Source organism: Calliopsis andreniformis, unplaced genomic scaffold, assembly GCF_051401765.1.
Source record: "Calliopsis andreniformis isolate RMS-2024a unplaced genomic scaffold, iyCalAndr_principal scaffold0022, whole genome shotgun sequence".
NCBI classification, from domain to species: Eukaryota; Metazoa; Arthropoda; class Insecta; order Hymenoptera; family Andrenidae; genus Calliopsis; species Calliopsis andreniformis.
Genome location: NW_027480432.1, coordinates 12,143,318 through 12,169,403, shown reverse-complemented (window position 1 = coordinate 12,169,403; position 26,086 = coordinate 12,143,318). Strand labels below are relative to the sequence as shown.

General features: G+C 31.9%; 2 protein-coding genes across 2 annotated transcripts in view; one reads left to right on the top strand and one right to left on the bottom strand.

Moving 5' to 3' along the window:
• LOC143187119 (uncharacterized) overlaps positions 1–26,086 on the top strand; it is a 64,807-nt gene that overhangs the window by 26,576 nt on the left and 12,145 nt on the right. The gene's annotated exons all lie outside the window — the stretch shown is intronic.
• LOC143187241 (E3 SUMO-protein ligase ZBED1-like) lies at positions 13,433–15,456 on the bottom strand. Its single transcript, XM_076391332.1, has 2 exons — positions 13,841–15,456; positions 13,433–13,682 (listed from the first exon to the last, which is right to left on the bottom strand). The coding sequence occupies exons 1-2, from the start codon at positions 15,454–15,456 to the stop codon at positions 13,433–13,435; spliced, it is 1,866 nt and encodes a 621-aa protein (XP_076247447.1).

The window sequence follows — 26,086 nt, the reverse complement described above, 5'->3', positions numbered from 1 at the left end:
ATCAGACAAACATATTCCTGAAACCAAAGGGAACGAATAAAACGTAATGAGGAGAAGTTGTAATATGGATTACCTCGGTCCAGATTGCCACCTTCTACTATCTTTCAAAATAATATGGAAACGTTGCACATGAGAAAGATATTTCCAAAAAACTAAATACAGCATTTTGAAGTTCAACTTTGTGACTACTTATGCCTCTATAACTAAGATATTATTTTTGTTAATTAATATGAGAAATAATCTCACTCAATAAATCAATTAATTAATCTCGTGTTAGCAAACTTTTTAGACGTATAAAAACAAAAAATCACACCAGTTCTGTCTGACGACCAGGCGAGAATATTCTAGCAGTTATTGAAGAAATAAAGGCCTGGTCCATACTATGCACAACCCCGAGTCCATATTTTCACCTTCTCCCCTACTTAAAAACTAAGTAAAAGGCTACAGGAGTATATGAGTCCAAAAACTAATAGTTATCGAGATAGTATGCTTCAATGAATTGTTACTTGTTCTTTTCTTGCTAATTTGTAAGAATTTTTTATAAAATCTTCATAGTAATAGTTTGCGTGAGTGTTTGAAGGTAGATCTCTGGTAACTTTAGCTAGATGTCAATATTTTGTACAAATGAAAACTTTGTCGTCTCATATTTCTACTTTATCTCATATTCCTACCCTCTTCTGTATTGTTTAGTGCTTATAGATGTCTCTTACAGTGTACAGTAGTATTTTCATCATAAACATACGTACATAATTGCATGGAAATAGTTTAAAAAAGTCTTCATAACCTGAATAAAAACTCCCATAGAAATAGTGTTAAAAAGTTCAGTGGACATCATGACAAATGAACCAAAATATATGCGATACCAAATTGTTTTGATCGTAAATGCGAATAAATCGATTTATGGTGAAAATCTCACGTCAGTTTCCGGTGTTGCAATCAAATTCTGCTATCGATCTATATCTACTGATCTTCCAAAATAATATTAATCGTTAACATTAATTGTGAACAACCGTTTACGTATGGATACATATTAGAGAAGACTGTGAATATTGTATATCGATTATGCAACTAAGACAATCGTAAGTAAGAAATTGTCTCAGATGGAAGGCTCAGCAAGGCTTAAGGGTCGACTGCTTCCGGCGGAGATACGAATTGAGTCCCTCTAATCTCTCCGAGGGTTTTATCTTGCTCAGTAACGAGCAGAGATCGTGCACGTTGCTGAAACTCTTTTGATCCTTCTACGAAAAGATAGCATAAACTGCTCTGTCAGAATAACTCGACACAAAATAACGCGCACAAATTTATTGCACAGTTCTACGTACATATATACATATATGTTCGTATAATAAAGAAGTACTTTTCGCAATTGCTGAACGTGTTAGCGGGAAAAAGATATCAATTTAAAAATTTTCGTTATTTATCGTTTTTTTCAAAGTTGTGTTTTTTAAACTTATAATTTTTATAAATGTATTTTACTATCATCTGAATTATTTTTGAAATAAATACTCGTGTATATTTTGTTATTAGTGCATGAATAATCATTATATGCATACAGCTTCAAATGACATTAAATTTTTTATTGGAAGTAATTGAAAGAAGCTACATTCTCTTCATCGGTTTTAGTGAATTTTTCTGGCATGAGAATATCTTTTTAATTGGGCGTAATATTAGTAAGTGTATATTTATGACACTAATTTTGTGATTTTATTGATTAAGACTGTTTGTCTTGACAACAATAGCAAAGGTAAAAAATGGTACTGCTGTAAGAAATAATATTCAATAAGGTATAAAATTAAAATATAAGATCGAGTTTATGGCAAATTACTCCTTATAAAACTACACTACTAAATTAATCATTGAATAATAAAATAATTACTTTGCTATTAATTTTTTAGTGAAAAATAGCAATTAAAGAAAAAGTATATTCGACCGCCACTGACCACATTGCAAATAATCGCAAACGAAAGTAACATTACCTTATGTTTTTCCAATGTTCTTATGACTTTAACAATGTAGATTTATTTAGTTCTATTGTAGTCCTACAGTATAGTCGAATATGTATTTACATATAAATAATTGCACTATAAACATCAAGTTATCGAGCCGCTATTCTTCTTTTAAGCATTAGATTTTTTCTTTAGTTTTGTGCAAATGACAATTTTTGAGCTAATAAAAACCTAGTTAATGTTTAATAAAAAGTTCACTTGCAACATAGTGTGCGTGAAGTTATAGGCATGTACCTACTCTTTCTCTGTATGCTTCTATGGATATTATGCTTGATGTAGCAAATAGAAAATTCAAGAAAGGTTAGGAGTATTTAAAGAGGAAGGAAAGAAAAGATAGGAAGGGACGTACAATACATTCTCCCTATGATAATCTACCGCGTAACATCTGCTTAGAATGTGAACGAAGTTACATAGATACAAATCGTGTAACATTGTTGCCCGAAGACTCTTTTCTGAATGTAAAGTCAATTTTCGACTTAGAAAGAGCTTGCTGCTTTTTAAACGTGTAGTATACGCACGAAAAGGCTTAAGTGTAGGGTTCCATCTACTTTATGGTTGCTCCATGACTTCTTTTTTTAAATAAAAGAGACATAAATTAATTGATACTTAACTAAATAGTTGTTAACACTAGTTGATAGCTTAGCGTCTATCGTTTGGTCCTTGAATTCCTCCATGACCACCTTTTTTAAGGTAAGAATTATAGAATTCTAAAATAATTTTTCAGTTAATAAGTTGGTTGATATAAATTGACTAAATAAATAAAACTAAAATTAAAGTTAAATAAATCAACTGGTTAATAACAATACTTCGAATTCTTAATGGTAGTTTTAAAATTTTTCAATTCTGACCATTTTTTCTAATAATGTGAATTATTTGCATATGAGTTACTTATTTGCCAAATCGATTAACTCTACAAAACAAAAATGATTGTGATTATTTTAAATGTAAAAAGTTAGGCAACAAAGAAGTTTTTTGGCAGTAAAATTTTACAAAGTTCGAAAAGTGAAATTAATCACTTTGTGCTGTGAACGTTTCAGATGAATCTTTGTTGCACTTCATTACATTTAGATTGCAATCTATTTTTATATTTTATTCACTAATACTTGATAGAATCGTATACTTCTCGAAATTCAGTTGAAAAAGAAAAAAGAAAGAAAAGAGATATGATCAGGAAATCCGTTGGAGAATGTAGAGTTGAAGATACGTTAGAGCCACGGTCAAGCTAGGTCCAGATTTTCTCAAAGCTTTCCGCTGTACGATCCCTCGCCATTGATTATTCTTGACAGTCTTCAAGAGAGGATCCAAGAGAAGAGAAGGAAAAGCGATAGCAGTGTTGGGAAGAGAGAATGAGAAAAACTGAGGGCTGTGGTAGTTAGGGGAGAAAAGGGCGGGGCGCGGAAAAGATACGGACCCAGGAATGTACAACAGCTGCCCCTATCCCCATGGGTTTGCTTTTGAAACCCTGGCGACAGCAGTGACGGCGGCAGCGGCGGCGGCGGCAGTGCCACTGAACGAAAGATAATAACTTACATGGTTCGGGGTACACATTTCCCCTTTCCTTTCTTTACGCATTATCTACCATTCATATGCTACTAATTAAACAGATAAGAAGTTTTAATTTGGGATATTTTTATTCGGGAACTTTAACTTCTAGTAAATTTCAACTTATTATTTTTACGTAAAACTATGTATAGAGAAAGTAGTTAACAAGGAAAATCCTGTGTTTCCTTTTTTTATGTAAAACTCAGCATGTAATGGAAATTGCAACTCAAGACGCATGCGTTTCTTGTGATGTAGTATGGACCCAACAGGAAAAATGAAAATGGTAGTATGAAAGAGGAGGAGGAAGAACCTCCCCTGCTTGGAATGAGAAACCTCGCTGCTAATGGAGTGACAGCTGTGCTCAGAAAATGTTTTTGCCCACGCTTTGGGTTTCCTTTTTCTCGGTATTTCCTTTTACATAACTGTGGACTCCGTCTTCACGTATACGCAGGTTTATCTGAAAATTGGCTAATCCATTTTCAACCCTTTGCGTTCGACTGACATCCCTAAGGGAACGTTATGAATTGAAAATCATGAATCTTGAAGTGTAAAAGGAGTGCACAAGCTATCAATTAATGTAAAATAGATTTCAAAGAACTAGTTTTCTCTAACTTGTGATTATTCTACTTGGATAACAAATTTTCATTGTTATCTTGTTTGCTGAGTATGCTTAGTTTGGTTTACACAAACGTTAATATTTCTCTAATTATTCAATGAAATATTTTAATAGATTCAAATATCATGTGCAATTAAAATTTTGATATCAGATTTTGCATCAGCTTTATGAACTTCTACAACAATTAGTTTTCTTAATGTAAAAATTATCTATGACTATTTTAATGGCGTAATTGCTGGATTGATTTGAAAATTCATTGGGTAGTAATTTAAACTGAGTTTTGATTGCAAATAATCAGCGTATCGTTTGCTGAGGTATTGAATTTTCATAATTTTTAGTAAAAGCTCGTATTTCATGTTTTGTTAGATTTCAAGATTTACTTAAATTAGTGTCGTTCGTACTTTCGGGAAATGTACCTATAACCAACAGGATGGCTCAACCGCAGGGAGATACTTATGTCGTCTTCTTTCAAGGAGCGCAGACATATCCAATTTAAGTTTACATATGTACTTCCTTCCTTCTGCAGAGACCCAAAGTAACAATAACTTTTTCGTAACGATCTTTACCAGAAAAATAAAAAGGCAAATTTCCATTTAAATGTAAGGCAGTGTTCACTAAATGTTAGAGATATTTCAGAAACTGAAATCATTAAAAAATATTGATTTTTAAATGTTCTAATTGCGAATAACTATAAATTTTGACGGTTATTGGAGACTATTATGGATGACAAAAATTGTTCTTGGTTACGAATAATCATCACCGCTTACTGATACTAATTACTAGTACTGCTAATTAAGATTCATAATTGTTAAAAGTAACTGAATAAATTTTTTGTCTTCGATAATGGTTATCTGTGACAAAAAAATGATCTCTATTAATAATGGTTATTCGTAATCAAAAATAAGTTCCATAAAAATAGTAATCAACAAAATTTTAATTGTTTATAATAATCAAGCGTAACCAAGATCATTTGAACAAAGATTTTAATTCTTATATTACAACCGCTTTAATTTGGATTAGAACAGTTACTTATAATCTCTAGTTTCTTGTTTCAACAAATTATTGGGCTTATGGTACCTATACGGTAACTTAGCCAGTAATCGAATTGCGTTAGAACGCATCGTATTGATACATCTCAGTAGAAACGGCGACGATTATAGGGTAAAGAGATTTAAGAGATCAAAACTAAAGAGATTTCATTGAGTGAATCGAATCAAACTTACACTTTTCCCTTTATTGTTAGAACATCACTTTTCTTGTAATCATTCATCGGTTATTATCTTAATTCTACCACATTAAATTCCTTATAAAGTGTTTATTATGTAAAAAAGAAAAAAAATGCTTCAAAGAAATGGTTTATAATACCAAGAGGAATACGCATATAGATAATAATTAGCTCTTTGTTATTTTGCTTTTCTATTAAGATTTGAAAGACGACTTGATATAATTGTAACGTTTAATATTTAATTTTAGAAATCGAAAGACTTATTGAATGTTGAATAAAATCTATTAAACTGTAGGTATAGGTTCAAAAACTAGTAATTGCTGAAATGTTTCTTGAGTGAGAGATAATGATTAGATTACGGATGTTTATGCAAATTCCTATTTTCGTAAATACATTTAGGGAAGTGGAATCCAAGTAAAAATTCGTTTTACCCTTTAATTACTATAAAATATACTTAACTTCGGATATTTTTTGCATCTTTGCACATTATATGAGTTCTGTAGGTCTTAGCGTATTGAAATTTCTCATAAATACATAAAGATCCTCTGCCTAATAATGATACTTTAGTAAATGAAAATTCTTATACTTCTCTGTTTCACTGCCTTTCCTTCGGGACATCTAAAAAGGCAAGTTTGTTGCAAAATATATCTGTTCACACGGGGAATCGTATTCATTGATAGTCTATGTAGAGGTGATGCTAGGGATGATGTTATTTGATCCGATTCGATTCGATTTGATATATCGATATATCAAAAATGTCGTTAAAATATCGTTAAAATATCGTTAATGGGAATACAGAGACAAGTGATTCAAGTAGAGTACGGCAGATAATACGTTTTTATTTAAATCTTCTTATACTTTATTGACACAAAATTATAATCAGTATTGCATTCTACATTCCTCATTTTCTCAGCAAAATCTGCTGGTTGCATGTCATTTATATTTATATGTGCACCCATTGTTAAAGTAATGGGTGCCTCAACAAGAGCACAAGATTTATATTGCGCGCCATTTTTGTTTTGTCTTTTTGGCGGCGCTAAAAGATTTATAGCTCTCGCGTAGACACATTACGATTGGTCGTCATGGAATGCTACACGAATGACCAACTCACAATTATTTTGAAAACTCATTATAAGTATGAGCAGTTCAATTGTTTCGTAAAATTTCACGGAAAGAGTTCGCAAATTGCGTGCAATTTGTCGCCGACGAAATACTCTATATTAGTCTACAGTTGAAAGGTTGATCAACAAATTTAAACAAATTGGTTCGACTGAAAATATGGAAAGTCATAAAAAATATAGAGTAACTAAAATTATTGCGAAAAATCCAGTAATCTTGATTTGCCATCGTTCACAGCAATTGAACATTTCGAGAAGCCCCATGCAGCGAATTCTCACGAAAGATCTGCATCTGCAACCAACGCAAGATCTGCAGTATCATACATTTGCCAATTGTGTAATGGAAAACTAAGAAGTAGACAGCAATTTTTCACAAAAAGTTAGGTTTAATAATGAGATGCACTTTGAATAAACAAAACTGTCGGATTTGGGGTGAAAAGAATCCCTGAAGAGACTGTTCCATGCGGATTTTGGACTAGTGGAGTAATTGGGCTGTACTCCTTCAAAAATGCAATGCATTGACAGTGAATAGCATACGTTATCCCAACATGAAAGCAGACTTTTTGTTGCCTTAATTGGAAGGTGTGGATCTCAATCTATCACGTTGCACGCGAAAGAATTGAGTTGTTGCAAGAGAAATGTCCTGATCGTTTCACTTCACTTCAAAATTTGCTCACATGCGATAAAACTGACGTAACTCAGCAAAAGGTGGTTTACAAATTACGTTTATAAAACAGTTTACTGCAAGGTATATTTTAATAAACGTACTCTTTTGAGTTGTAACTTTTATTGCATATTGGCGAATTGGTTGCTAAAATCGTTGGATGTGAAGCTGTGCGACTTTTTTCTTCGAGATTTTGTGAGGTTTCGTGTCTACTTCACAAACCAATAACAATTTCTGAGCTCGAAGTTGAAGCTTCATGAAAGTGAGGTTATTGATGAAATTGATTGGCGCCAACAGAGTTATGGGAGACATTTGTCTAATATTGTGAGCCACACTGTGTCGCAATGTGTCTACTTTATACTAAAGTAAAAATATCAGCACTCTTCGAATAAATGATGCGTTTTAAAAATAAAATTAATTATTTTCTTTACTATTTTGATTACTTTAATATATTCTTTTAAAACAATTGGACAATCCAAAATTGTCCAATTTGTAGAATACGTAAGATGTGTTTCAGTGTCTTTAAAGTGATAATTGAATACTTTTAATAATATACAAATACATATATCTGGGCATTTGTGTCCTCATTTTTCACATTAGTGCAATGAATCATTAGCATAACTTTGAAAATGATTATGTAATTTATACCGAATAATTCTGTAGTTGCTTCATGTAACGGTTTTAAAATGTTATTATCAATGATCTTCTTCCCATTTAGTATACATATAATAAATATAATCGCAAAACAAATGCTGTTACATACTATTAGGCTATTGTTCACCATTATTAAAAGAAGTTTGTGATTTTACTTTCAAAGGTAACAATTTAAGGCGTGGAAATAATGCGAATTATGCGTTAGATTATTTATAATAAACGATTAGCTTGCATAGATATACACGTGGTTAAAGGATAGATAGAGACGGGGCAAGTGTTGTCTTATTTTCTAGCATTTATTTCTTTGACAAATTAGGACATATAGCTATAACTTCGAGTTATAGAGGCAGCAATGATAAAAATTTGATTTATAGAGGTAAACTTCAACTTGTAGAGGTCTGACTATTTTAAATTCAAATTACAGAGGTAAAGAAATGCATCTAAATATGTATATGGCAAGTAATTCCAGTTAAAGTAAGTTTTCTTTCAATTTATAAACGTTTTTGAGTGGAAGAAGTTCGAGTTATTGGAGCTTGACAGTATTTAATATTTTTCTAAAAAAAAGGGTCAATTTAATACTATATGAGGATTAATAACTGTACAGGCTACTCTATTTGTTTATAACATTTGTATAATATATACGTCTAATTTCATGAAGAGATTTAGCCTTCGTATAGGTTAAGTGCCATATTTCTTTCCTATATTGTTGTCTCCTTACTTTTTGCACTCATGATCACTTGCTGTTGTTGAAAGGATATTATTAATTAAATTAAAATCAAAAGTTCAAGGTGTACGAATACTTTTTCCCCTGACTGTAGGTATGTAACTTTAATGTGCACTTAACTACATATACGCGAAGTGCCTTATGGGTCGTGTGAAGTGAAACACAGTGGCTGAAATCAGTAGAAATGCGCCATCCGAGCAGTCAAAAAGAATAAGCGAGTATGTAGTGTCACATGTGTATCGATCCAGTGGCGTCTTTTCAGTCGACTATTTCTCTTATTTCTCTATTTTTGTGTTACTTAACTATTAAAGTATTATTTTAAAAATTGTGAAACTGTTGTAATCCTCCTAATCTCATCTTACATGTTGGATCAAAATGATCTGTTGATACCGATATCGATAGACTTGATGTTTATCGGTGTAGTTGAAACATTTTAGACTCATTCGAAGAAATTCTGTCGTCCCTATATATTGTATTTGTGAAATCTAAAACTATAAATAATGTATGTAGCAATATTTAGAAGGGTGGTAGAGGAACTCTAATGGAACACAAAATTTTCTATAACATAAGTTCGATTTACCTACATTTTGCAATAATAATGTCTAAATTATTATTGCATATTGCGAAATAGAAAAAAAGTTTGAATACATTTTATTGCATTTCTTACGGCTTAACTTTTATAAAGTTTTCAAAATTTGAAATCTATTCAAGAATACTTGAATACGTTACAATATTTTAATATTTTGAATACTTGTTTAAATATACACATGAACATATAAATAGTTGTACATATGTATATACTTAGAAGTATCTAGACGTGTAATAACATATAAATGTTACTTAAAACTTTCAAATATTATAATAGCTAAAAATGTGTCTTTGTAACTTTCTTGTTTCATGTTAAACCAAATTTATTCATAAACTTAACAATAAGATGAAATGAAATATACGTATCGCCAACATATCCACACTGACGCTAGATTAATATCTAATGCCTGAATTAATTGCCATTAGCTGTTTATAACTTTTATAATTGTCTATAATACGTTTTTCCTAAATGTCTCCACAAGTTTATTCGGGACAGTTTTTCCTGTACATGAAAAACAATTTTACAGTAACACAACATTTTGCTATACACATAACGGTAGTAGTAATAAAAAAAGAGATAAAATCACTGTAAATACTTTTATTCCTCATTTAAATTACGATCTGTGTAAAAGAAGTGTCTAGACACCGAGCAGTAGTGTATTTACATAGTATGCGCAATATGTGTAACACAATTCGTTTTGTCTTTTTTCTTTCGATTCGAAGTGTCTAGCCCCTTTTCTCTATTTTGTCGGTGTGCCTCTGTCGCCTCGAAGCTCGCGTGGACGGGCCTGCGGCAGGTCGCACGAGTAACAGAGAGAAACGGTCCTTGTTGCTATGCAGCGAGCGACAAGGAAATCCGCGAGAGGGATGGAGACAACCGACCAAATCGAACGACCAAGAGAGCGCGACCGCTATGATTATTATTTTGCAGGCCGAATAACCAGTGTGGATGGTAGCCCTCTGGAGAAGCCTTGTGTTCCTGTCGTATTCGTTGCCGCTCGTTTGGTCACTTTTTACACATATACCCACACGAACGCACGCGCACACACAGTACAATACAAAAACACACACATTCATTCATACTCTCTTTCTCTCTCTTTTTCTCTCTTTCTCTTTTGTTTCCTTCATAAGGTTCTTGTCTTTCAATTCGAGGTTTGTTTGATTATCGTGACATTGTAAGTGCAACGATGATGAGTAGTAATACGATTCGGAAAAAGTGAATCTAATTACACGTCTAGGTTTTCGTAAACGATTATTGATCATTTAAAAAAATTTTTTTATTTTTATGTAGTCTCTTTTAGTTATGAGCCAACTTGCAACATTGACACAGGAGCGCAGAATATGAACTATGTTACCAAAATTTGTTTTTTATTTAAGAGTGTAAAATATCATATATTGAGTACTTACTTTCCTAAGGATAGTATATCATTTTGGTTTCGTTATATCTATTTTATTTAAATATTTATTTAATTCGTCAAACATTCCATCAAAATACTAAGGATATTAAAATACATAAGGAGTAATCGGTTTTCATAAAAATTGATGTGTATATAAAAGGTGTATGTCATTCCCTTAGAAAAGGAAATGTAAGATTCAAATATATAAAAGTGATAGGTCCACCGTATTGGTATACACACATCTAACCGTGCGTCACTGAAAATAAACTGCGATCTTGGAGATCCTAAGATAGGAGGGGAACAGGCATGAGCTTTGAGAGTCAGCACACTAACCAGGCTAGACGTCAAGGGCCCTGATGACGTAACGTTGTTTACTTTTAAGCCTTTCCTTGGCAACAGGTCCCCTTCCGCAGATTCAGCATGAGAAAAAGAGAATGGTCCAACGAAAAGGATAGATACATAGAAGCAAAGTCAGCCTACATATACATATACATCCTACTTTTGGTTGATGTAGTCAGATACTAATTTCAGTTCTAATAATTGATTAGAATTCATTTAATTCGGGATGTCAGATTACACGCAACAGAATATACATTTCCAAAATTTCGTGCAAGAATGTACGTATATATGAATAATGTAGTGTAGGTCCAATGTGAATAAGTGAAGCATTCTTGTGGAAAGTAACGTAAGTCCCAAAAATGAAAACTTTTTCTTGCTAAAATTTTATTTTTGGAACCACATAAAACATTTTTTTAAAAGCAAAAGTGAAAAATTTTAGCACACACGCTACTTTTCACAAGAACGTTTCAATTAAACCTTTAATCCTCATTTTTTTTTAATTATCTACAAATTTTAATTTTAATAGGTATTTTTTAATTGACTAATTTTACGAATATTATGGTTTCATACATATCTATAAGTCTTTTTTTTCTAATATCATTTGAAAGTAGATTTCCGGTATTTTTATAAAGATTATTTTATATTTGTGTTCTTTTAACTAATAATAATTGGAATTAGTAATATAAGCCTAATTATTCTATAGACTTTATTAGTATAAGTCTATTATTATTCCATGAAATTATTATAAGTGCAAGCAAACTGTTTTTGCAATGATTTTGTTAATAGATTTTTAAAAACACATAAATACCAATAATTTCCTCTTTAAAACATTTCTTTAATACACGATAAGCTAGTAGCAATCGATTTAACTATTGTGCTAATAGTTTTGTATCATTTTATTCGCGCTGTAGAAGGAAATATCTATGTATTTTTATCGTCTCCATAAAAGAATACGTCTGATTAATATTTCAGCAGGTGGCTGTGAATTTGTAAACTAATTCCTCGAGCTCCTCCTTTCTTCGGCTATTCACGTCTCTCGGATTCCTGCCACCGCGCCGCCCCCTCCATGTCCTTGATTTTGCATGACCTAGACAACACGCTACAAACAACTGTCCGCATGATATAGAATGTTCTTTGAACGTCCTTGACTTCTCCGCTTCGCTAAATTGATGTGCAGTGTATGGATGCACCGTTGTAACGGTGTTGCTCCCTTATTTTCTGTTATAGTTTTTTACCTGTTCATTCGCACGAGAGGTATTTAAATCGGACCCCATCGACAACAATCATGGAAAGGAAACCATACGTTACAGCCTTTTAATTTTCCTCGTTAACTCTTTAAGTTTTGCATTTTTTTAGTAACTTGATTTTCATGAACAAGGTGTAACGTATATAATGTGTACGTCATTCTTTATCAGACTGATAAGTATTACTAGATAATGAATATATAATAATAATGAATCACTTAGTACCCTACGTATAAATTACAAATTCATCCATCCATTTATTGGTAAAATTGTGATAATACTAATGAGTATTAAATGGATGGATAAATTTGGAATTTATATGTATGGTTATAAGAGATTCATTATTAATTTATGTATTTCAATTTAAAAAAAATCAAAGAATGTTTAATTTATTACATTTGATAGCATTTAATTTAAGTTATTATTCTTATAATTTTTGAAAGAAGAAGCAAGACTTTATTTTGAATAATATTTGAATGGCATTTAAATTCTTCTGATAAACTTGTTTCGTAAAATGTAAAAAAATAATGGCCACTGCCTTCAGCGATGAGTCCGTACTTTTGGTACATCAAGGTTTTTAATGAATTGAAAGTGATATGAAAGAATCACTAATGACACCTTTCTGATATTTCTTTCTCTAAGATTTTTAATGTTTCCTTTAATATCATTGCAAATTGTTCGAGTTATGTTGTGTTTAATATAGGTAGATTTTAGCAGAAAATATTGCTTCGTATTTTTTCCCACTGGAAATTCTATTCTTATCTTTCTTTCTAGAGTTTTATAGGCTATGTAAACCTGAAATACTAGACAGACGCCAGTATCAATGTAATAGGTTATAAGATATAATGTGACGGAATAATTACAAATTACAATTTTTTGTAAACTTATAAATCATTGCGCAAAAGAATAGGTAAAAACAAGTTTAAAAGGCGCTTCTATAGATAATTCTATAGGCTTCTATAAGTCAAGCTTTATATTACTTATTTATTAATTGATGCTTATATCAAAAGTAGAAATAACTTATGTACGTATACAATACTTTTATGTATCATGTGATATCATACATTTATGGAGCTGTGCTCATAAAGAGATATCTTAGAGATGGATAAGCAATAGACATTGAGAAAGTCGGAAAAGTCCTCTGTGCTCGAGAGGTTAACTTCATTAGCGAGCTAGAGGTCTGACTATCGATAAACTTATTGATAAATATCAATAATATCGGAATATTATCGATACTATCATTAAGATCATTAAGGCAAATGGAACAGAAGCAATTGAATTGATTTAATTAGACTATAATGTATCATAAACTTATTTAAATATATTTATCTTCGTTAGAACTGATTACAGAGAGCATGTTTATATGTTTTGGCTGTAGACTGGTTCTTCTGTCAGAAAGAATCTGTCCAGCTTTGGAAAATAATCGGCCACTTGGGATTGAGATCGCTGGAATAGATAAATATTTCATTGCCATAGGCCAAAGACGAGGAAATCTTGCCGCACCTTCAGTTGTCCACCATGTTAGTGGATTATGCTTCCTATTAATGACGCTGCATTTCAAATATCTATAACATAAAACACATAACATATTTTGTGTATTTTATAATATAAAATACTATACATAATATAAAATAATATACACGTATACGTATGTAATATCATAAATATTAAACACACATATGCAGGTACATTATTCAAAATTGTATCCTTAAAAAATATTTACCTTTTCAATTCGTACTTTATGGATGCAACATTGTCATCAGAGTCAGTAGTAGATTCTAGATTTTGCACTTTTTTGTCGAAATCTGTCCATATACTATTATCTGCCTCTGCATCATCATTTATTGTTGAAGTACTGTTATTGTTACTAGTACTAGACTGTGTATGAGACTTATTTTCTTGAATATTGTATTCGTTTATTATATTATTTTTCGCCATTTTAACATATTCTTTTGATTCAAATGCGATATTTTTATATCGCGGATCCAAAATTGTAGATATTGCATACGTAGGATGAATTTCAATGTCTTTAAAACGGTGATTCAGTTCAGTTAATAAATTTGTACGTAATATTTGAGCATCTGTAGATATATCTCCCTGGTTTTTAATAGCACCTTCAATACAATGAATTATTGGAATAACTTTTGATATCGTCATATAGTTTTCACAGGATAAGTCTAGAGTTGCTTGATAAAATGGTTTTAAAATATTCGTCGTATCCTTAATAACTTCCCATTCCCCAATTGTCAAATGTTCTATATCTTTTTGATTTAGCTCATCGAAAACTGCCAATAAAACTGTTCTTAATTCTATAAAACGATTGAGCATTAAGTAAGTTGAATTCCACTGTGTTGTTACGTCTCTTTTCAGACTTAAAATTTTAGTTAAACCTTGTCGAATTTGCTGGTTTCTTAGTAATTCAGATGCAGCATTATTGGTTTCGAAGAAATGCGTAACATTTTGACACTTTTTAATAATACTGCAGATATTTTCGCTGTTTTTTATAGCATTGCATACAACTAAATTAATTGCATGTCCGAAGCAAGGTAGCTGTTGCCATTGTGTTTTTTTAATTGCAGCTACAATATTGCTTCCATTATCAGTTACAACAGAATGAATCTTAGAACTGATTTGCCAAGTTCGAGTTGTTTGCATAAGCACTTCGTATAAATTATCAACAGTGTGTTGCATTGGCAAATGAGACACTTGCAGTGTATTTGCCTCTACAGAATCATTCGTGAAGAAATGGACAATGGTGCCAAGAAATGACATTTCTCGATGAACATCTGTCCATAAATCAATTGTAATATGTACGTGTTGAGCAAGCGACAATTTTCTTTCTATTTCTTGACATTTTTCTAAATACATTTCCGTCAAATATTTACTGACTAATGTTTTTCCATCAGGTATTTCATACTTTGGGTTCAATGATTTAACAAAATTAATAAATGCTTTGGTGCTTACCATCGAAAATGGATGAACATCTTCTGCTACGAATTTGATCAGAAAATGTGTAATTTCTTTAGATCGTTTAGAATCCATAGGATACTTTTGCATATCATCACTATCTTTTTCTACACTTTGTATATCGGTGCCAGTACTAGTAAATGAATTGGTATCGAAACGTGTAGCGTTCGCCGTGACTAAATTCTCTTCATCTAATGAATTATTTAAAATATTTTTGTGAAATCTGCGTATGTGTGACCACATATTTGATGTATTATTAGAGTGCTGTATTGTAGCACTACATATATTACACTTAACAACTTCGTTATCGTTTTCGATGCAGTTAGAAAAATACATCCACATAGCACTCCTTTTCGCACGAATTTTTGGCATATTAAATAAAAATACAACAGCATTTAAAATATAGCAGAATGATAATTAATTGTACAATATTCTGTAAGTTTTAATCACATTTCACTCTTAGTTACTCTCTCAATTTTCAGTGTAACTCTGTCGCTGCTCGTTCCAGACTAACGATGTCGTTATCGATAAGTATCGATAAGTATCGATAATATCGAAATATTATTGATAATATTGTTAAAATATTGATAATGGATAGGAATGACATTTGAAGTTATTATGTTGCTAATGATTATCGATAGATTAGAAGAATATAAAATATACATATATGTAGAAGTAGACTACAATATGTAATTTGTCAATGTGTAAAAACTATTTATTTTTGTTACATTTCTGTGCTTTGGTTGCAACTGGGTTCTTCTTTCAGAAAGGATTTGTTTAGTTTAGAAAAATATCTTTTCGTTAAATACAGGAGTTGGAGGTATAAACAAATATTTAATTGATACTGTGAAAAATTTCAGAAATAATATGACACGTTCTGTGTTCTAACGTGCTATTGTTATAGGATCATATTTTCTGTTTGCATAATATTTGCATTAAAGAAGGCTAGAATGTAGAAAAGTGAACATGTTGTCATCAGATCTGTACCAAAGGTATCAGAGGGCATGATCTCTGCTGTTTTACTATTGTAACATAGAAGGAGCAAGAAAGTGTAGGCGATAATGATATGCATATACTTAAATATCGTTAACCTGTCAATAATCGGTAACAATCTCTCTAATAATTACTTTAAAAAAGAAGACATAAAGCCTACAATCACTCTTATCTGTTATCGATATTTTAATTATATTACCGATATATCATGAGATAGCGATAATTTGATAACAGCATGTGCCTCAATTGGTTCAGATAATCGATGTTCTACTGTAATTATTAATGAAAATGTATACGTGGTAACTTGATTTATGTACCTGAAGTCTCGCCATTTTCTTTGCAAACATAATACTTGCATCCTCTATTAATTCCTTAGAAACGAAAATTCTGTAATGATTAAGGACAAACTTATAAAATAATATAAGACATAATAATGAAGTTATAAAATTTAACTGAATTAGAACTTGGTACTGAGCATTCTGAATATATATGTATGGACAAGGCGATTAGTAAGACATGTAAAGAAATAATTGTTACAGTTTTTAACTCTTTCACAGTTGGTAATCCTGACACAAAGATCTTAGCTAAACGCCACGTTTCAATAAATTTGCAAAAATTGATTGCTATAAATTTGAAATGACGTAGAACTATGGCAGCGGCTACGAGCTACAGTACGTAATTGGTATCATAAACTACTTCTTAGAAGGTCGTTACATCTGACAGCTATTCATTGGCGGATTTAAAGAGCTTGTACTCTAGTAAATAGGTCTAATTAAAAAGATAATAGAGAGACAAAAGTAATGATACTCTCGTCATGACGTTAAAGCTGACAGCGTGATAGAACTGAAAAGCTTAATTGTGTTCGATCAACTTGACGTTCGGTCACTTTTACCTGACGATGAGCAAACTCCTTCGTTATCTTGTTTAGCCGTCCATTCATAGCGCGTTCCTTGAATGAAGTAACTGTTTAGTTCTTGCTGTATGTACAGGTACTTCGATCATTGAAGCAGATTTTTCTACTTTCTCTGATTATTTCAGTCTATTAAGATAATGCACAAAGTATGCACGATGAGATTTATTAGTTTGATCGATGATGTACTAGTCAAGGTCCGTAGCAATAAAGCAAGTAATTAAGAGAAGAAAAATCAACCAATATTGGTAAAGATATTATCTATAGGTTCAAGAAATTTTCAAATTATTTCAAGAGAACAGCTAAGATATTTAATTCGTAATTGCTGTATTTGAATATGTTAAATGTTCGTGTTGGTGAGAAGGAAGAATAAAATACCAATACAGGAAAATTTAGCTTACTATGAATCTAGCTGATTGAAAAATTTACTCGGTGAGGATTTGGTTTATTATGCTAAAAATCTGTATTAAACATTTATAACGTTTATATAAGTTAGTAGTTTAGTTTTAATATCATTCATTTATTTATTTGCATTAACAATGACTTCCTTCAGTTGCTAATGTTTTTATGGATATTAAGCAGAAATGTTACGAACACAATTCTATTTCAAAAGAAAAAGCAAAACACTTATGAATCTTTTCAATGATTTTGTGAGCTAATAAAATACATCAACCTTCTAATTGTTAAAAAATGCTAAATAAACACCACGAATCATTAAACGGGCTTGTTATGTATTTTTTGTTTGTTTTTTGATTTGTGAAATTATTATGAAAATTTGAGGATATGTTTCTTCATATATCTATTTCTTTGAAAATGTGTTTTCATTACATAATAAGCGTATTCATTTGTAGACTTCTTACACGAGGATTTTTTACTCCAATTGTAAGGTCTCAAATGAAAAAAAAAATTATTATACACTTACGATATGCGTTTTTACAGCAAACTATCTTCTTAGTAGTTGTACCAGATATTTATTAACACCCAATAGTCATAAAAACATCCATTTTGAGTTTCAACGCAGTAGCAAGGGTAACGAATAACAAATGTTAGTTATCGTTCCATGTGTATTAGTAAAACGGATAACTGTGTGGTATTTATCTAAGTTATAAAACATGCAAAAAATATAATAGTTAGGGATTATCGGAAAAGATGTAATTAACCGTCCTTTCGGGAAGAGGGTGGATCTTCCAAATCGTTGTAGGTGTAGGTATTGAAAGCGAAGGTGGCCCGATCTGTTAACAGACTCGAGGCTAAAGTTCACGGCTAACGACGATTCGATAATGAGGTAGAGATAAGATGCAGGTGGGTGTTCCACTGGTGTCAGGTTCGAAAGGCCATTTTTTGCACTTCTACAGATTATCTCGGGGAAAAAAGCAGTATGGAACCAATGGGGGTGAGGGAAGAGGGAGGCATGTTTCATTATCGAATTCTAGGTACAGCCAGTCGTTAATTACCTAAAAACAATTCGCTCAGACACAATTATGCATACAATCATCATAGTTCTTAATAACTTTTCTTCATCGCTGTGAGAGAAAGTGAATCCTTCTGCTTCAAACAGTACTTGATTCTTATTAAGAAAATGAAGATATTTTGAGGTACATATAAAAATCTGATAAAACTGTATTTCAGCTGTTTCTTTCAGTGTTTTCAATTGTTATAGTATGTACTTGTCTCGCCACTAGGTAGCAGCTCAAGAGACGTGTCCATTTGTAGCTAATCGAAAAAACTGCTTCATCAGGATAACGCCAAATAGCGCGCATTATTTTTGGACACAAAATAAACTTCTTCATGAATTGAATTCAATCATTGTTGTATGTTATTTGAATTTGTTACTAGAATACCAGAGTTTTTTACTACCTATTTAAAAATGAAGTATTTTTTATAATAGAAGGATCTAACTTCTATCAGAGTGACAGAGAAAAGTCATGAAAAACTGTGATCACTGCAAAATTGTGATTGAGCAAATTATTTTTGATAGAATAACTCAATCTGTTTGTTTAGAGTAAAAGCCATTAAAACATGAATGTATGAATACTCATTTAACAAATTATAACAATTGCTGTATTGATAATAATTTTGTCATCATCAGCAATCAATTTTTATCAATAATTAATTTGGATATACTATGCTGCATAATAATTGTTTATAATTACAATATCTGAAATAATTTTCTAAAAAGAAATATATTATATCTTCTAATTTAGTATATGAATTATTTTCACCGATTGTAAAAAGTACCTTTCCGATATTGTCGAGATTAGTCCTTTAAGTTAAGAATATGAAAAGGAAGTAAGTATTATACTTACTACAATAGAATTTGTTCTTTCACACACCTTTTTGTTACTTATTTCAAGAATTAGATAACGTTCAAAAAAAGTCAATATGAAGAATTGTTCTTTACTGAATTTATATTTATCTTCATAGCCTACTTTTATACTTCGAGCTTTGTTGTTAGAAAACTTCTAATGGTATAAACGTTAAGCTGTTAAAGAGGACAGGGTATCCTTTTCTACCATTTGGTCATTCTGCTACTTCAAGTGGTGTGACTTGCAAACATTCTATCGCATTATATTCTCTTCAGAATTAATATTTCTCAGTTTAGTCCTTTTCAACTCATTTAGAGGTGAGTAAGCTGGAGAAAGGAAGTCCTTAGGTCGATTATTCCTGGAAATCTACCTCTTTGAATAACCTTTGAGTTAAGGTTTCAGATCTGTAACAGTTAAACAAGCATCGCTGTATATAAACGCGTTCATAATATCTTATTTGTTTAAAAAAAAGACTTCTCTAGTATCGCGTTAAATGTCACGTAATTATGAACATATAATTGTAAAATCAATGTCACATATAATTTGATTAGAAAGTGGTGGTTACATTCATCTAAAGATTCGCAGAAAATTTACAAGATTGAAAATTTAAAAAAAAGTTATTGAAACTGATACCAAATGCCTCTCCACTAAAAAATACGTCTCTTAACTATATTATATTAAATTTCCATGAAGAAATATTATTAACTAAAGAAAGATATTGCCATCAATAGAAGACATGTATTTTTGTTGGTGGGTATTCCCTAGTTCAAACGATGACTCTTAAAGGAAAAAGCTGAATGAGTCTTAAAAGTAGATAAAATTCAGAAATCCTTGCCGATTTCACTTATTAAAGTTTTACTTTCAATTTTTCACTAATTAAAAATTGAGAAACCGATTGTTTCATTGAAATTCCATACCTCAATTTTATACGGCCGCTATTTTATAATAATTAAAACATCAAAAAGAAATAGACGCTGTAGAAGTGTTTATTTGTGAGAGAATTTGCAACTTGATATATAAAAACGTTTAATTTATTTTTCTGTTAGGTATGTATTCTTTTACATAATAAATATTCATATCTAAAAATTGCTTAATTTCTAGTTGATTTGTGACATATTCGCAAATTTGTTTTTTTCACATCGATTATTCGAAAAATCCATTATTTGATTAGAGTTGTCTTCCAATTTTCTCAGATAATCGACGTTTTACTCTATTGTGACAAGTTCGAATCGTTCGGCTGCCATGGAGTCGCATTCCTTCGAAATCTGCGCAGCAACTGGCGTTGCCGAAAAGAATTGTTGGGGTCTGGGCCTGCAATCGACTTCTCTCCGTTCGTGTTGTTAACGAGCAACGAGAAAGCGACAGGCACGGTGCTCGCTCGGGAAGCATAAAAAACAGAAACAGTTAAAGATAAACAGAGAGGAGAATAGTATTATTAACGAAAGTCTGAGGGAAACAGACGATTGCCGAAAGAGAGAGGCTGAGACAGGTCCTGTTGCCGAGGCTCGAGCCGAGCCCCTGTTGCTACGCGGTTACAGTGCATCGTGCTGAATTCGCAACGAGACTTTTTACCGATTGCGTTGAATAATGTATGTATAATAGACGCGTGGACGTGGCTAGCAATGATTTTGACACTACCAGTTACTTTTTTCACGGATTCAGCCTTCCTTTGCCACAGGATGAACGGCGGGGTAACCTTGAACAGGTCACGTCACCCGACAGAAATCCTGTATCCTGGACCCTGATCACTCGATCAGTCGCTAATTGCGTCAATTCGACGTTGCTGCCCTCTGCTCAACTTCCTCCTTTTAAGTTACTTTCCTGTGCTTTATTTTTTATTAATTAAACGATAACGCTTCTTTTAAAGTGAATCTAATATTTATATAAATTTTGGATTCTGAAATGCGATTAAGTGTTTATTATTATACCCTAATGATACAACAAATTAATTAGAAACGACACATTTTCAGAAAATTCTTTTGGAGTTCTTTTGGACAAATATTACAGTGTTGATCAAATATTTTCGTTGTTAATATTAGTCATATAGTTAGTAAACTTAATTAGCAAACTGAAAATTGAATGTAAAAGTGGTTGTAATTGGTATCCAAAACTTATTTATTATGAGTTAATAGCAGTAGTATTTTTAACATTTAATATTTTTCATATAAACATGTTTAACAAAACATGTTCTTTTATATATGACGTGAAAAGAGATGGTATACATTCGAAATCGATGCTAGTCAGATTAGTCAAACTTCCAAGAAGGATGATGATGCACATAGAAATACATGTCCTTCTGACGTCAGATTGAAGAGTTTAATGAATCGATTGAGCTGTACTGCAGAATTTAACTATATTTTTATGTGTACATAATTATGTATATTCTAAAATCTATGAGAATAGACTGTTCATTAAGTTTCTGAAATATTTTCGGAATGTTATTGATTTCAAATGGTTGTTAATCTAAATCTTTTTGTAAACTTCTTTCATTTTTAAAACATTTTATATGTTTAACTAACTTTATGTGAATATTAAAAGTACTTCATTTTTAAATATATTTCAAATTCTGTCATGGAATGTTATGTTAATGTTATGGAAATGATATTTTTTAATACTCTAACTCGAGATAAAGGATGAACAGTTTTCCTCTAAATGGGTATAAACATACCTACACGTGTATGCCTGAATACCCAGAACCACATGGCATGTAACCTTCCCGCGCGACTGCGCGCGCATCTTCCTCAAAACCGCTTCCAAGGCTAAACGGATCTTAATGAATGGCAAAGAAATGTCTCACCAACAGCTCGTGTCTCGCCTTTGCATGATGAAGGACGAAATTGACACAAATGCATAACTTCCAAATCCAGACAAATGCACGTGCACAATGTTTTATGATAAAAGAATATATCCATATAATAGTTATTTATGGAAAACGATTTTTTAAAAATATAACAGTCATTTCTTATTCGGGTAGAAAAAATTTCTTTTTATTCTTTTTTCTTAATTTTCACGTGAAGATGAATTTCGCAATTAAGGTAGACACCTGGTTAATTGACGTTGAAGAAAGGTATGAGGTTAACTGGTGGAACAGTCGAGATGTAAATTGTACTCTTGCGTGCAGGAAGAGCCTTCAGGGCCAAAAAACGTACTTCGAAACATCATGAACTTCATTTTTTCATGAACAATTTTTTAATAAAGAACAACCTTCTGTCGTGAAGCTTGAAGGTTGAGAGCAATTCTTGCACGTTCTCACGTCCACGTGCTGCTGCTATTGTGTTGTTGTTGTTGTTGCCGTCTTCCTTGTTTCTAACCATCCATAGTTCCTATCCCCGTCTGCTCCCAATCTTCCGATCTCCTTTTCTTCCTTACCGAAGTTTCTCTCTTCTTTTTAGACGTTTGCTTTCTCATTCATTTATCTCCTTCCTACCCATGGGCTTCTCTTTCTCCCCACCCCATAAGTTGGGCGTCCCGAAAGACACGTTGGCGTCAGATGGTGGGGATCCCGATTAACGGACTCTAATTGCATAGCAACAGTGAGACCGAGATAATGATACATCTGACGTGCGTTGCCGGCGGCCATCTGGCCCACTTTGAAACCAGAGATCTCTTGGCTCCATGTACGTATATGAGAACTGTGTGTGCGCGCGTAAACTGCTTTAACTCCCCTGCAACTTGCACTCCGAAAGTCCACCCGCCAACTTTTGGCGCGAACCTCTTCGGCGAACATAATCCTACGATATTTTCCATCCTGCATCGCTTTTTTTTTCCATTTCTTATTGAACGTTATATATTTTTTATTTTTCATGGTACCAGCTGCTTAAAACTTTCGGAGAATCATTCTAGTCAGTCTTCGAGTAATTTCAATCGTCGTAATACTGATTTGTGTATTCACGTATTACGGTTGAGAATTTATGGTGCGAATTAAATTAAAATATAATACATTAGATGCCAAGTATAGACATTAACTCATAATATTAAGATGGACAATGGTGACTTTTAAACGTTTTATAACGTTTGGATATTGCAGGCTGTTAAAAAGAATATATTAACGTCGTTAAAAAGAATTTGGTGTAGATGCAATATCATATTTTATATCATCAGTTCTATTTTTTCAGAACAGATACTTTCACACAAGTGTTAAATTCCATAAGATTTAAATTATCAATGTTTGTAATTTCCCCCTAAGCCATTGTATAGTATGAGTACCTTAATTTCTAATTGGACACAAAAACTCAGTGATTAAATTAATAGATCTGCGTCAATTGTTATTAACGATGAAGTGTAACCTAGGATTTTTGAATTTGAATCTCGACACCTCATATACTTCTACCCGATTGGTATTTTATTGAAAAAAATTTTATCATTTGTACAGTAGAAGTATTAGAATAATTTATTATATATTTCAAATATTTAATACGTACTTATAAACTTTCAGTTGATTATCGTGTGAAAAGTAGGAGAAAGAATATGAGAATTACTACAATAATTCGGCTGAATCGTTTGAAGTGACCTCGAAACAATTTCTTATGTGTTTCATCCGTCATTTTAGGCGGGAAGCATGATGCATAATACATTAGGCATGAGAAATAATTTCGATCACATCTATTTTCATTAAAATAATAAAGTTTCAATGACTGCTTTCTTAAGACTAATGTTTAAAGAAACAAGTAATGTTTTAGAATCTTTTTCATAGGTTATTACTAAGTGGAAAATTTCGTACTTCTGAGAGGATAAAAATTTTGGTTTCAGTTTTAGTTTTCAATTTCTTAGAAGTAAATAAGTCGCAAAACTGTGGAGTCATTCGCTGTTCCTGAAGCTCGTTTTAGAGGACATCGGTTGCTAGTTGCCGCCATACCAAACAACAACTGGAAGATCTGAAATAAAAAGCTTTTAAATGAATTAAAAATTATTATCGACAATGTAGTATTCGATTTTTCAGAAATTTTAATAATTGTAGAAATCATCGCAGTTGAAAGGAAAATAATAGTTTTTACTCTAAAAAATAAATTTTATTTGCTTACGAAAAATAAAAAAGGTACGCACTATTATAGATTAGTTTTTAGTTTAGGAGTCAGTGAAGGGTATTTTTATTTTTATTTCAGACATTGTAATAATTAATGTTCCATTAGAGCGGGTAACTCTGCCATTCTGTAATATCCTTACTTTTAAAAAGGCGCAAAATAAAACTGAAGCTTGCATTTATATCCTTTCACAAACACAAAACTATTCATTTAGTAATGACCAAAGACAAAAATTGTAAAACATGTTTTTTGACGTCTTAAGGAAGTGTCCTTTTAGCTCATTGCAGTGCATGGAGAGGAACAAATCAATTGAATGAGTAGTTTTAGAGTTATCTTTCATATCAATTGGAAAAATAGTGTTTTGCTGATAAATACATTCAACAGTTTGAATATAGATAATTACCATTTCCCAGAAATTTAAGGTGACATCTTCTATGTAGGTGATTGTATATACACATTCAAAGAAGTAATGAGAAAATAAACGCAGTAGACCACACGTAAACTCAAAAGAGGTTATGTGCGTTTGGAAATTGTGACTAATCGCAGTGGTAGTTACATGTATGTAGAAAATCTCATCCTTATAGCTGTTTCGCGTTAATCTGCTATTCTAGTCTCATAGAATAAACCTTCTATTTTCTCGAAGAATTTCAGAAGATTACATTTGACTCTGAAGGAGCCGACAGAGTCTTCTTTGTATGTACATAACGCTCCTGTCTTTGCAACCATCGTGCGTCATAATGATTGGCAAATACCTATTTAGCTATGATATTACCTGAACATTTTAATTTTGTAGGTATTCATCATTGGGAATCATATGATTGGTCCCATTTATTTGCTTACATCGTTAACAAATACATTATATCTGCAAATTTGCGATCGATGGCCCACTCTCTGTTGTCCAGTCAGATGACGTAATATTATTATTTGATTACTAAACTATTTCGATGTAATGGGAAAAGATTAACCTTGTTTTTCAAGAACAATTTTATGGCTCGTTTTTTGAACAAATTTCGATCGAACAAAAGGTGTAGAATCCTGTTGTGTTGGTCGTGACATGTTATTTTTATACGCTCTGTTCAATCGCTCGAAAAATATCTTACGCTCTAACAAAAATGTATTGTTAGGAATGGAACCTATGATTAATTGCACATTTGTATCAAAGCACAATAGATACATATAGCCCTGGTCGATTGCATCTGCGTGATGCATGGTAGCAACCCCGCTGGAACCACGTTAACTTTATAAATACAGCAGGACCCCAGTTATTCGAAGTACCACAAGATTCAAACTTGAAACACCCCTTGATGACTAGTTTTATTATTATCAACAGATAATTGTTAAATAATAAATTTTTCGAGTCTAAGACGATATTCTACTGCATTTTTGTTCCTATTATACAGGATATTTATAACCTTAAAGTATAGGAAGCATGAATAATTGAAATTTGGTTAATCGAGGTTTCACTGTAATTCTTGTACGATTTAAAGGATGTATTCTTAGCATATTAAGTTATTAAATTGTGGAAAATCCTTTAATTTACCCATCACAATTCACCAAAGTGGGTTTCTTTTTTAATTTATGTGTATTTTGTAATAATTCTTGTGTGAAATGAAGAATTTATATAAGCTAGTTCCACAAGTAATTTTCCAACCCTGTATGCTGTATATCTATATTAGAATCTACTTGCCTGTGAAACAAATTGCGAGACAGATGTTTATCTTAAACTGGCTACCTCAATAATGTCTTTCTAAATGCGGTTTTTTGCAAGTATT

What these genes read in the sequence shown, in the direction of transcription:
- LOC143187241 (XM_076391332.1), bottom strand. Translation starts at nt 15,456, where the DNA reads ATGCCAAAAATTCGTGCGAAAAGGAGTGCTATGTGGATGTATTTTTCT. An exon ending in ATAAAGTACGAATTGAAAAG is followed by an intron (nt 13,683 to 13,840) that starts GTAAATATTTTT and finishes TTTATGTTATAG; the next exon opens with ATATTTGAAATGCAGCGTCA.